Source organism: Rattus norvegicus, chromosome 13 (assembly GCF_036323735.1).
Source record: "Rattus norvegicus strain BN/NHsdMcwi chromosome 13, GRCr8, whole genome shotgun sequence".
NCBI lineage: Eukaryota > Metazoa > Chordata > Mammalia > Rodentia > Muridae > Rattus > Rattus norvegicus.
Window position 1 is genome coordinate 72,976,318 of NC_086031.1, and position 14,262 is coordinate 72,990,579.

At 43.2% G+C, this 14,262-nt stretch overlaps 1 protein-coding gene across 5 annotated transcripts in view; it reads right to left on the reverse strand.

Annotated features, from left to right (window-relative positions):
• Positions 1-14,262, reverse strand: part of Brinp2 (BMP/retinoic acid inducible neural specific 2) — a 100,815-nt gene that overhangs the window by 11,820 nt on the left and 74,733 nt on the right. For 4 of the 5 annotated variants that reach the window (XM_039090413.2, XM_039090412.2, XM_039090411.2 and 1 more), the window contains 2 exons: positions 9,709-9,899; positions 8,316-8,524 (listed from right to left, as the gene is read on the reverse strand). In XM_039090413.2, coding sequence (XP_038946341.1) covers positions 8,316-8,524; positions 9,709-9,899 — 400 coding nt within the window. Of the gene's footprint in view, positions 1-8,315; positions 8,525-9,708; positions 9,900-13,009; positions 13,116-14,262 lie in introns of all 5 variants that reach the window. The other variant, XM_063272059.1, reaches the window with a different exon arrangement.

Genomic DNA, 14,262 nt, shown 5'->3' on the forward strand with positions numbered 1-14,262 from the left:
TCAATGAGGAGTCTTGCGTATTCCTCTAGCTATTCTTTCCCTCACATCTACAATAAGCCTTCTTCCTAAACATATCATATCCTCATTTCTTCATTTACTATCCTTCTATCAGAGATTAAGAAAATAAGACCTAGATAGCTTAAATGACCAACTCTATATTTTACATATTGTATCCTAAGGGGCTAGGATTCATTCAACATATTCTTGCATTGCTTCGTTTGGTCAGTAGTAACTCACAGATGAATGTGACAGTTCTCTCCCACGTGGTACCTGCAGACCAGTGGAAATATGTTACTTGGATCCCAGTGTTCTGATGGGTCTTCTTGGGCTGGCCTCTCTTCATGTGTGGACACTATGTAACAAATAGTTCCTACTAAGCGAATGACTGGCTAGTGACCAGACTAGACTTGGAAGATAGACCCAGACTTACTTCAAGGCCAACTCTCCTCTTTTTGTAAAATTCCCCATTAGAAGAGCCATGGCCAAGAACTAGCACAATTTAGGGAAACCTGTGTGACTGGCATGGGTAAGTTGGCTTGCTGTAATATTGAGAAACTAGCTTGGTCCTACCTCAAGGTAAGCTGGCCATGAAAATATTGCAAAATTTAACTCTAGATTTCCATTTACCCACTCCTGAGTTGGTGACCCAACTTCAGAGAGGGAGGGAAATCACTAGCTTTATGCAGGGAAAGGCAGGCCAGAGAGTAGCCTCAACAGAAGCTCTCCGGTTCTCACTCTGATGCCCAAGCCTTTTCTTATGAATCATGCGACCATCTACTTCCCTCCATCTTTTTTCAGCATACTGAGGCTGGTTGTGATCCCTTGTTTTTTTTTTTTCCTCTGCTAGTCTGAATGCCAGTTCCACAGGAAGACAATCAGCCACTGAGAAGAAGAGGAGTGTCCCTTTGTTAATGGTGAAGCAAGGATGGGAGTGGAGAGGAAATACCCTGGAGTTACATCCATGCCCCAATAGAGGGGTTGGTGGCAAGCCAGGTCTTCATGAGGAAGGCTTGATCAGACTTCACTAGATCCCACAGTTATAGTTCTTTTTATTTCTATTTTGTCCTGAGACCATCTTTCTCCTCCCTGGATAGGCAATGAGAAAGGAAGAAGAAAGGGGCCTGGAAAGGGTCTTGTGTCAGGCACTGACTTGTGTAAATAGTACAGGCTGAGATAGCCCTGCTCCCAACCAGGGTGATGAAAGGCCCTGTCTGTAAAGGGCAAGTCTAGAGAATCCTGCAGCTTTCTCAGAAAAGGGGCAGGCAGCTCCGGGAGATTATTAAAAGGGCCCATAGAGGTAACAGAAAGTGCAGTTCACTCAGGCGCACACATTTCAAAAAGTGCCTCAGATAAGCTTTCAGAAGGGGAAAATAATTGTGTGCTAATTGGTCTGTTGACAGAGACCATCCTGCCTTCCGAAAGCCCTGATGCTTCTCGGGTTCATTAGCGCATCCAATTTTCCATAATACCAGACTGTGCAAAGCCTCATTCCAGTGAGCCTACACTCCTCCCCTTTCTCACTTCCAGATTGCTACTGCCCTACCTGGGGCTGGGGGAGGGGGAGATGCGATGCTAACAGCAGAGGAAAATGGGCTTCTAATGGTGAGCAACAGGGCTGAGGCACAAAGAGCACAGGAATGGTGTGTGTGCTTAAAAGGGCTTTAAAGTGAATTGCAGGGTGCTGTAGCTTTTCCAAGGTTTTTTTTTTTTTGTATTTTTTTTAAAGGATGGCCTATGAGAAACTCTCCCTTTTGTCTAGGGTCCAGCTGGCTTCTGACTGGTTCTGTTCAGTTAGCTCATGGACTCTTCAACCCTTCTTCACCAAGTCCTTCTCTGTCCTTCTACCAAAAAGGTGAATTACAATTATGAAAGAGGCTCCCCCCACCCCTCGGTGCTGATCCCTTCTAGGAAGTTACAGATAGAAACATATGCACACAACCTTCTACGTTTTCTACATTTAAAACTTCCTTTGGGTTGCGTCATCTCCTGTCACCCATCCCTGTAGCAGAGCTGGGCAGGGATGGCAATCGTCATCTTTATCATCATGCAGAATGTGAGGGCAGTAACTGAAGGGTCAAGATGCCAGCCTGATTATCCAGAAGGGTTCCAGAGACTTCCTGAGGTACTTGCCCTTTGGTTGCCACAAAAAAGTGATCTGAATGAGCCAGAGGAGAGAGTGGCTGGGATTAGGGCGAAAGATTGAAGGGGATAGTTCAATATTTTAAAAACAGGAGTGGCCATATTAGCTGAAAGTCCTGTGTAGGGATGAATTGAATGGTTGGCAACTTAGGTTATGGAAGAGACAAACGGAGTTCAATGACTCCTCAAGGTCATAGAAACAGTAAGCATCGGAGAGGGTTGAAACCCAAGTATTCTCCCTTGCGTTGTTTCCCTGTAAACTGTGAAGTCCAATTTCACCTCTCAAGCATTTTGTTGAACATCTTGCCACATGCCAGATGCTGTAAAGGGACTCGGTGCTGTGCTTGCACAGTGGAGTCCCTACTGCTTTAAGGCCTACTGTCATTGTGAGTGTGTGGAGATGGGAAACAGGCCTTCGAACAGACGGAATGTAATGAGACAAATCCTACCTCGGAAGTGCGTGCCAATCAGGGCAAGCCTTATAACACACAGTACTATTTACTCATTTCCAGAGGGACAGACCAGAGGGGGCAGGACACCTGTTTCTCTACATTAATGCAAGGAAGCTAGTGAGGAAGAATGGAAAGCAACCACACATTTGCTTAGAGAAATGACCCAGGCAGATGTGCTAGAGGACTTTTCCTTTTGCAGGCAGAGCAGGTGAGCAGAGCCCTCATCCCCACCCAATGATAAGAGTAATGAATGGGATGGAGCCCAGCAAGACTACTGCTAAGGCATGCTCAGTTGAAGGAGGCAGTGCTGTGGCAGGTGCTACTGCATAAGGGACTGGTAGCCACAAGATGTGCTGCAGGGTGCATCCTGACTATTGGACCACCCTACTTGGGTTTATAGGTGTTAATCATTTAGAAAGAAGAGGCTGAAACTGTTGACGGCCATACTGCAGATCATACCCGACAGGTAAGCAGAGCTGTGAGGCGGGATACCAACAGAACCCTTAAACCCTCAGCCTAGCAGAATGTCCTTGAAATCTGTACACCTCACTAAAGACTGGGAAGGGTGGAGAAAATACGCACGGTTTTCCAAGTTGTATCCTATGGGGAGAACCCATTGTACTGCCAGAGAAAACCTTAGGTCAGTCAGTGCAGTAGCGACTGGATATTCCATTTCACATTCAATATGTCCTTGGGAGAGTTCCAAAAAAAAAAAAAAAAAAAAAAAAAAAAGGCTTCCAGGGATAGTGGTCCCTCCTTTGAGAAAACAGGCGGTGGCTGCAGTTTTGGAACCATCATCCCCAGGTATTATAAGAAATGTGGCTGTGAATACTTACCTTCCATTCCTCCATCATCAACCTAAGGGATACATCTAGGAACCCATGGCAGAGGCTCTGCAGACCCTGCTGGGTATATGAGCTGAGAGTCAACTTAGACCAGTTATTTTTCCTCTGGAGAGAACTAAAAGCTGTGTGAAAACAATACTGTAAAAGGAGCTGACTGTCACTAACTACTAAATTCAGCTAATATAGAATAATTAGTATTGGACCATGAATAAGGATGTGGTCCCTACACTGAAAGCAGATGAAACAGAAAGATAACCTTCAGTGGGGGGCGTTGTCAGCTCTGCGTCCCAGGGAAGCTGTTTGTAAGTCAAAGCCATGGGCTTCAGAAAAGTCTGATAAACAGAGAACATAAAGATCCAACAAAAGGAGCTGGATTTTTTTTCTTCTTTTTTTTTTTTTTCCGGAGCTGGGGACCGAACTCAGGGCCTTGCGCTTGGTAGGCAAGCGCTCTACCACTGAGCTAAATCCCCAACCTGATTTTTTTTTTTTAAAGAAGAAACCTATTTCCAAACAAGAGTCCAAGGGTGTATGCTTAGTGTGAGCAACCTTGCCCAAGCCATGGATGTCTGCAATAGATTTAGTACTTGACTTTACAGAAGTCTTAACAGGCCATTTTTATACACATATTGCCTAGAATAGATGGCTGTTTCTCTCAACTAAATGTATGCATAGGTGTTCATGCGCATGTTAAGCAGATTTATCTGACACATGTGCAAAATGGTAAGTTCAGAGACAGAAAGACTGTCTTACTTCCTTCCTTCCCTCCCTTTTTCCATATTTCCTTTCTTTTTTCCTTCCTTCCTTCCTTCCTTCCTTCCTTCCTTCCTTTCCTTTCTCCCTCCCTCCCTCCTTTCCTTCCTTCCTTCCTTTTTTCCTTGCTTCCCTCCTCCTTCTTTCCGTCTTTCCTTCAATCCATCATTTGACAATGGGTTATCTACTCGCTGCTCACAGCTGACAAGCTCTGTACTCTTCTAGGGAGGGAAAGCTGAGTGAGACTGTTTCTCTCAGTCTTGTGTTTAAATAATCATGTTAGCTAGCAACTATAGTTCAAATGACAAGTTTAGTGGCAGAATGTGCTGGGAACATTGGGAAGGAGCACTTAACTGTGTTAGGAGTCAGGAAAAATTTCACAAGAGTCACTTTTCTGAGCAGAGAGGGGAAAGAAGAGCCACTTGGGTCATCAGTTAGGCCTTGGGACTAGAATGGAAAGCACGTGCCAGGAAGTGAGAGGTGTCTTAAAAGCATCTGGTCTTTGGGAATGCCTGGGTTAGAGGTGTGGGTGGAGGGTAAAAGGTAGACGAGCAGAAAGAGGACTGCTTGGAGATGAAACTAGAAAGGCAGCAGGGGCAGATCAGTAATTTTTTTTGTTAAGAAAAATCAAACCTTTCAAGCTCCAACTGTGTTATGCTCTGGGCAATCTGTACATTTATTTATTTATATTAAATATCACAGAATTTCTTGAAGGTTGAAACTCTACTAATAACTTAATACTTTTAGAGAGAGGGAAATAAGTCCAAAGAAGTTTGGTGACTGTTCAAATCCCAACCCCCATACAGCAGTGGAACTCGAACTCTGGCAGTGGAGCCTGCTCTCTTTCTGTTACAGTACACTAGCCTGCCGCTCAGGTACATGGGTTTGCTCTGTGTAGTACATGGAATCAGGGGATATAACAGTGGGTACTCATGCCTATAGCAACAATGTACAGTGAGGAGCTAAGAGAGGAGGATAGGGAAGCATTAGGAAAGAAAACCAGGTATGAGTTGAGAAGGACTTGGACCAGGGGAACTGAATGAGTGTGAAGAGAATTCTAGGGCAGGGAGTAATGATAGTAATGGATCGATGGATCAAGGGTAGGGTATGAGGGCCATGGGCTACTAGAAGGTAATGAGATCTTTGAGTTGTTGGTAAAATATCTGCCTTGCGCTTTCTAGTAAAAATTTCGTGCTTCTTCTCCAATTGTGACACAGCTCATAAGAGACTAAAGGATGAGGCAACAGCCTACAAAGTTCTAATATCTTGGTAAAACTCTCTCCAGGCTGCTGAGAGTCCCTTTTCATCATTGTGAGTTATATTAGATACCAACTTCATAAGTGAACCTTTTCATTCTGCTAATGGAAAGCCATCCTCTTCGTCCATATGCTCCCTCCAGACATTATATCCCTGCAACCTGCTACCTTCTCTTCAGCTAATTTCCACCACACTCCCTCAATGTCATGACTAGTTCTCAACAATATCTCTATAATCCCAATGTCTTCTTAAGCATCCGTTTGACCTGTTTTGATCTAAGGGTGGCTGTTCTCTTTCCCACATCTCATACTCCGGAGAAGGGAAATGAAGCAGGTCTCCCTTGTAGCCCTTCATTATTGTCTACCTATCTCTGGTTCCTAGAAGCCATGTATCCCATCATGCCCCTTTGATATTTGCTTTCTTGTTACATTTCTTGACTCAACAAGGATTTACAGTAATGAATCTACTGGTTCACAGCCTGTACTGACTTCCGCATCCGTCCATATGATCCTTTAACCTTTGCCTCTCCTTGATACTTGGCCACCTTACCTTACCCCCTCATAGCTGTAGTTTCACCTTAGTCACTACACACAAGCTATGTCCTAGACTTTATTGGCATTTCCTCTATAACTGCAGTAAAAATCATTGCACCATACTTCCTCTAGTCTCTAAACACATCAGTTTCCAAGCTGAGGCTTAAATGACTCTTTACAGGGATTGAAGATCAGACGTACTGCATACCAAATATTTACATTTCAATCCATAGCTATAGCAAAATTACAGTTATGAAGTAGCAATGAAAATCATTTTATGGTTGGGAATCACCACAACATGAAGAACTGTTTTAAAAGGTCGCAGTGTTAGGAAGGTTGAAAACTACTTATCATCAGACTTAGACTTTTAGTCTTTGGACTTGACCTACTTTTCGTCACTCTTAACCCCTTTCTCTCAAAGACTGACATAGAATCTTGAATTTGCAATTCATTCCTTGGTATATAGTCTCAACACATTTGCCTTTTTCTTTTCCTTTGTCCATCCATGCACCTTGGATAAACCCAATTTTCCATCTAGTGCATGCCTGCTGGTATGTGGGACAGGGAGAGAATAGAGCTGATAAAACTCTCCCAACTACAGTGGCGTATCTTATGCTGCATGTATGGTCATGAATATCACATGGGTCCCTAGAGCTGCTCTGAAACCCACTATGTGTGTCCACTCAGGTGACTCTCCTCCATCCAAGCTCTGAAGAGACAATGACACACATTTTTCCACAACATGTTCTTATCCCTTTTAGTCAAGGCCCTTGCTTCTTGTTTAGCTGAGGAACCAGAACAAAGAAGAGAAGAAAAACACATCTTCCCACCACCACGCGCTACCATCCTTCAATAGGTATCCTTATACATTCTACATTGCCCTTGACGCAAAGAATAGAGTGCTTCTCTGTAAAGTTCACCTCTTCGTTCTTATATAAAATGTCAACATGGTCACTTAAGGACCATACCTTTGAGATTACCTTCTCTCTCTCCTGACTCATAACTGCATCACTTTCTACCAAATTGGTCTACTAAAGTACAGGTAAGCTAGAATATCTCTTATTATGAAAATACAAAACACTGTGGATCCCACCACTCTCCGATAAAGACCCATTCTTCTGATTTCCTCTACAGTGAAAACAGTTCCTGCTCACAAGCAGTTCCTCACTTTGATTCTTATCTTGGATTCTTTCCACTCTGCCATCTGTCCCCTTCATGTCACTAAACCTGATCCTTTGCAGTATGTCAGTTACCTCCAAGTCCCCAACTCTCTGGATTTACTTGCAGGTCCACTATTTGAATACAGTCTTTATGAGTGTAGGGATTTTTCATGTTGTGTTCTAGGTATCTACAATAGTATCTGATATGTGTTAAATACTCCCAAAATACTTACTGGATTAACTGGTGAGTGAACAAAATCACCTTGCTCTTTCAGACGATACAAAAGCAGATCATAACTGTGATGTCTACCAACTGCCTTCATGTTATACTTAGAATTTTAAAACCCAAGCATCCCCAAAAGTGTTTTCAGTCATCCACTAACCGTAGGACCCTTAGTAGAAATGTTCTACAGGTTAAAGTGGAGGGTCAGGGTGGGGATGGGGATGGGGGGGTAGAAAGTATAGCTATCAAAGCCACAATAACTATGGATCCCTTAAAGACATGCATGAAATCATGAGATTCTGCCATGCTCCTGCTAAAACTCGTACCTTGCTTGGTGTTAAAATTCCTTTTTGTGGTCATGCCATCCAGTCCAGCCTCCTTCAGAACCCCATCTTGTATAATGTCTTCCTGTTTACCTCTCTGCCCTTACAGGACTCCTCTCTGTGTTTCAACTGGCATTAATCTTGCTCGCTGACCTGGGGCCTTAGCACTTAGAATATTTTTTTTTTGTTTTTTTTTTTTTTGTTTTGTTTTTTTTTTAACCAAAACAGTCTTCCTTAGTTCTATACAACCAGGCTTCTTGTCTTTCAGGTTTTAGTCTCACAGGGCAAGAACCTTGAAGTGGCCTTCCTGACCAATCTAACTGATACTGAAAGCCCCCTCTTCCCGTCCTAGAAAATGTAGGCCATGCTTTTAAATGACCCTCTGAAATCAACCTTCTTACAGTGGGGGTTGATGTGGTTGACGCGGTGTTCAACCTCCACTAGAATATAGTGGCATCCATCTTTGACAACAGCAAATTGGTCTGTTAGACCTTTCTTCAGAGGATGGGTGAGCCAACTATTTCTAAGGACTGGCCTCCAGAAAGCTCCTGTTTCTCTTTTGCTCATCAGGCCTGGATGACCTGGAGCCAGCTAAGTCTCTGGCTTCCCTGCCGGGTGCTGCCAGGCTGTTACCTTTATGGCCCCTGTGGCTATTTGGATATGGTGAAGTCTTCGCAGTGTGCTCTCTCTGTCAATGAAGTAGGAGGCTGCCAGCTGGTGCAGGGTTTCCAGAGACACAGCAGAGCTGTTCCCAGTGCCCCCCACTACAGGAACACCTCCTAGTGTTTCTGACTTTCTGCTTAGTTTCCTCTTGTCCACAAAAATGGTCAGGGACTCTTCTCCTATAACAAAAACAGGAACTCATTAGTGAAGTTGTCAGCCCCAGAATCCCCTGCCATTATGAACCTATAGCCCTTGGGTAGGGCAGACAGAGTTAAGAGACAGCGTTGCCCCTGCTGTGAGCCTCTCCCCATCCTTTCCACTCTGAGAGCTCTCTTCTCAGACTGTGTACAGGGTCACGGGCCTCCCTGCCCAGGAGGCCCTCCTCTCTTAGCTCTTAAAGCCTCCCAAAGCCTACCCCTCAGCAGTGTCTCCATTTAACATCCTCTATTGATCTCCATGGCAGGCAATCTGCCTCCAAGGGGGAGACACAATTCTCCCCTCTCAAGTTGTTTATAAGAAGCCACATGGCTATTACTGCTTCCAGGGAAAGGGTGAAAGCTTTGAGCCTATATCCCTGCTCCTTCTCCATCAAATGCTCACCACCTGCCACATGCCAGCAGCTGGCCTCAACCCCAGGGAAGCTGTGTTCTGTCTACTGCACACTTAACTAAATGTTATGATAAACCCTTCTTTCTTTCTTCCTATAGCTTGGAGAACTCTTGTGAGCTGTGATCCTGTCTTGTGATCCAGTCCAGAGTCCATGCTCCATTTTGAACAGCCCAGGCCCCACCTCCATTCTATTGGAGGGAGATGTACCAAGTTGCTGGAATTGTGGTTTGGCTGGTTACCAATCCTCACAGTGAGGAAGGAGGGATCAGCGACTCAATGAACATCCATCTATTTCTGTGCCTACAGAGCTGACGTTTATGGCCACAATAAGAATTAAGAAGTGAAGTCCCTGGGGTTAGATGGCTAGTCAAAATAAAAGTAGGAGCGCCCCCTGCTGGTATATGCTTAGTAGAAACCCGTGTGTGTGTGTGTGTGTGTGTGTGTGTGTGTGTGTGTGTGTGTTTCCTGTACCCTCACCCCATCCCCAGCTTCCTTACCCCTCAACCCCACCCCTACCCCTGGATGACAGTTGCAAGAGAATAGAAATGTTCTAGGGTGGATTTAGGTACAGAGAGAATACACTGATCTCCGGTGCACCATCAGGAAAATACTTCTCAGGCAATAGGAAATAGGAAAAATACTTCTCAGGCTAAGAAGGAAAAAGATTCAGGAGATAGAACAATATTCAACAGATCATAAAAGCTATTTTCAACAATGGAACAATAAATTGGCTGAGGTTGAGGATGCTGCTTACCTCCAAGAGTGGCAGAAAGTAAGAAATGAGTGCCGTACTTTTTGATGAGGTTTTCAGTGACCTGCTGCAGGTTGGGTCTCCTTCCAAGGAGGCGGATGTTGCGGACAAACTCTGGGGCGAGAGGCAGGGGCAAACTGAAGAAGTCTTTCCTTTCTAGGGCCAAGTTGTTCACTTTCCATCGGGCAAACTCCCTGCAGGAAAAGCCAAGGGGTGAGGAGAAGCCCACTGTATTTCAGAACCAGAAGTATGAAGTCTGAAATAAGGCCTCCTCTGCCTGAAGTCTTCTCTCCCCCAGTGCCCTTCTCACAGGGTGGAGAACCCAGTGGATGAGGCTCCTCCTCTGACTAATTTTTTCCAGTCTGAGAAGCTGTCCTTCACCAGAGTTTCTCCACCCAACATTCTGACTGGACAGTGGTAGCTCAAAATCTTCCCAAGGCAGTCACCCTGCCTCACAGAGGCTGAAAGAGAATGTGCTGGGCATTTGCAGTGATTTGCAGAGAACTGACCAATCAGAGCTGTCATATAGCCGGTGAGTTACATCTTCTGTCCTTGCTTCTGTTGCTGCTCACTGCTAAAACCTGGAAGGCTGATCTAGAAAGAACAGTGCTTTAACATGTGGGGCTCCTATCCCTTCAAATCCTCGGAGATAATTACATTCCCCATACTTGTTTATTTAGCTCCTATCGATTGGTAGCACATCAGAAATTAAAATTGAGAAGATTAAAGTTATCTATCCAATATTGCATTTGAAGTTAACAGTAATAAGCCCATTACATATAACAAAATCAATGCATTTTATGGCAATAACTGTAAGTATTGAAACAAAACAAATTTGACAAGGAGAGCGTATTGCTTTGTAGCTCTGTAAATCTTTCATAGCTTCTGGACAGAACAGTTTCATTCTCAGATTTGGTCACCACTCAGTGTGTCATCCATAATTGTGGACTCGAGCTTGGGACCACACTAAACTAAAGGCATGGCTATCTCTTAAAAGTTGCTTGAAGTCCAAAGTTTTAATTTAGACAGATCTTTAGACCTTCGTGATTGAGTAACAAGACACACTGGATGTATTGGTTCACTGAGATACACAGCTCTTTAGCAACCTGGCTCTTCATTGCATGGTTACGAAAACGCCACCAACTGCATCAGAAACTCTTTTAAATACCAGGAAACTGATAAGCTCATAATGATAAATAGAACATTTCTAGGATTTGAATTTTCATATGATAACTGAAATTTTACTTTTGTTAATAAATACCATCAGTTTTCCTTTTAAGAGCTAGCTTGCCTTTTTTTTTTTTTTTTTTGAGAAAATGTCTGCCAAACACTTAACTCTAAATGACTACAGGTTGTCTGCTACTCTTGTTTTCAAGAAAAATAGAGTTCTAGGAGGAAAGTTGCTTGCTCAGCTTGCAGTCCAACCACACATGTATTTTCCCTTGGGATCACCATAGTTCTTTGGTAGCTGCAGACATGCCCTGTGTGCATTTCTCGATTCATCACATAGAACATTAAAAAGACATGTATACAAGGTCAATATTTAATGCCGTTAGTAAATTGCCTGCTTTAGAACATTCTTAAGTGAAGCTGGCATATTCTCTCTCTTTCTTTCCCTCACCCTCTCCCTTCCTCTCTCTTTCTCTCCCTTCCTCTCCCCCTCCCTCTGTGTGTGTGTGTGTGTGTGTGTGTGTGTGTGTGTGTGTGTGTGTGTGTGTGTTTCTTTCTCTCTTCCCTCTTTCTGTGTGTGGGGCTGTGTGTTTAGTTCACTTCTATAATGATGACTATGATATGACTACCAGATTCATTTGGGATGAGTATTTTCCTTTCGAATAATATATCAGTTTTATTTGCTGTTTTTTTTTCTCCCCCAGTTTCATTGCAAATGTCACATGGATCCTGAAAGGAACCAAGAAGACCACATTTTAAACAGCCTGTTTCAGAAGATGTCTGGGTTTCTTTATAAACACATCCAGGGGTTCACTCTCTATGATTTGCTTACCAATGCATTTGGATCTGGAAGAGGAAAAATTTCTTGTCTTAAGCTGAAATTTAAATAATTGTAAGAAATGAGGTTTTTTTCCCCTCCCATATTATACCTCCTGTCTTTGGAAGCATAAGATGTCTCCACAAATCTCTCTTATCCCAATCCTGCTCATTGTAAAAGTGCATAACCTTGGTCTAATCTTCCCTTCAAAGTCAAGGAACACTTAGGATGGAGCTACAGAAAATAAAATAGGTAAAAATAAGTACATGGAGACCTGTGTGTAATCTGAGCCTATATGAGCTGCGCCCCACCCCCTCGTCTGAGATCGAGGCTCAAATAGAAAGGAGGAGTAGATGTCAAACATCACTAGAGGAACAAAAGGAAATGGTGGCTATAATTCACGGTTTCAACTCAGTCTTTCAAATTTTTCACTGGGTGGCTTTATTTATCAAACTAGGCAAGTTAATAATAATATATCATCAGTTATTTCTTTTGTGCAGGAAATGCTAAACTTTAATTAAAGTACAGGGTATTTGTCAAAAGCATTAGCTATCCCAAATCCCACTGCACAGTGAAGAACAGTTGCCTGATCTCATTTGTGGATGGCTGGATAGGAACCAGTATCCTCTCTTTGGCTAGAGGATAATTACATGGATGAATCATAAAATCAAATTACTAAAAACAGAAACAAAATATAATCAAAAGAAAATCCTTAGGGTCATCAATCCCAGCTCTCTGCCTTGGGATAAGCTACATGTCGACTTCATTAACTACTATTTTTTTATCATGTTATCTTCCTAGATTCAAGGGTGAAGAGGAAGGAGACATTCTTTCTCCTTCCATGATTTCTTAAAATGGCTCAAGCCCATCACTTTCCTGATGATCTAATCCAGAAGGGATTCTCCCCTCCCCTCTCTCCACCCCTGCCCCATTTATGCCCTTGGACTCATTACCACCTGATACCATCTATTTTCCCTTCCGTCTCCTCTCATTAGAACATAAACTCTACCAGTTTAATATCAGGGAAGCACTTCTTCCCTGATATTAACGATCGACAGCATTGGAATCATATATTAGCTATTCTTACACAGAACAATAATAGATATCCAACACAGTTGCATTGAGTAATTGAAAGAGACATTCTCCATGCCCTTTAATATCATAGCTCTCCCAACCCACTAGTTTTCAAATTAATGGGAAATTGATTAAAAAATAGTTATAAGAGAGTAACCTAGGAAGCAACAGCCAATTAACAATTGCTCCGACATGAAGGGAATCATTTTAAATATGTGTATCAGGAAGTTAAATTTTACTTACAAAAATATAGGAGCACAATTTTGTGCATTTCAAAAATAGAAATCAGGCAGGTGTAATGGTGGTCATCTACAATCTCCATACTCAGGAGGCACTGGCAGGAAGCTTGCTACAATATGAAGCCAGAATAGTCATGTTGTGAGTTCCGAGCCAATCAAGATTACATAGCTAGACCCTGCCTCAAATAAATAATAAACACTGTTGGCATATTCTTTTTCTTTTTCTTTTTATACTGTCTGAGTCCTCATACACAATCGGCAGCAGACATGGACAACTTCTCATGGCTGCCCGTCCACTGTCCACATTCAAAGCCTAGCACATTAAAAATCTGTCAGTTGAGACTGTTATGCTTAACACTTAGGTGTTAGTGATCAATAACTCCCTTCCTCTGCAGTGAGTCTGGTCATTTCTACCATTCATTATGTTAAAGAATGACTGGAGAAACCACAGGCTTTAAGTTATACACTTTTGCTCAGTTTGACATCAGCCTTGGAAAATCTGTTTAATGCAAGTCAATGGATGTAGAGTAGGTTACTTAAATGAGGAAACTGCAGCTCGGAAAGCTAGCAATTGCCTTACATCACACAACCAGAGAGGAACTGATGCTGTTAGAAGTGGAGGAAAAGTCTGAGTACCATCTGACAAACTTCTCTAGAAGATGATCTATATTGAGGCAGGAAGATCTCCATGTTTTCCAGACCAGGACAAGGTAGAATCAAATCTTGTATCAGAAAGATGGAAAGAGTAGGGGGAAGGAGAGGGAGATGGAAAGAAGAAGGGAGGGAGGGAGGAGGGAAGGGAGGAAAGGAGGAAAGGAGGAAGGGAGGAAGGAGGAAGGAAGAAGGAGCAAAGGAGGAAGGGAAAAGGAAAGGAAGAAAGGAGAACGGGAAGGAGCAAGGGAAGAAGAACTGGAGGAGAGAAGACTCTTCCTAGGGTCCCCAGTGAGGCTGCTCATAGCAGGATAAATCAGAAAAACAAGTCTTGACACCTTAGTACTTGTGCTGTTGTTTGGAAGACTCGGGAAGCCTTTGACATATTTGCAATCTATTTGTAGCAGACTCAGATTCCAGCATGAACCTTAGCTGAGAAAATCACAAAACGGAGATGCCACAGTTTGCCTAAAAGAGTATAACCAGCTGGTAACAAAATCTGAGCAAAAGGAGCGCGCGCTGACCTTTGACCTTCCTCACGGGGATGGTGACAGGGGTGGGAACTCGAGACCAGAAATGTTACGGGAGTAAGGTGGGTGGAGTCAC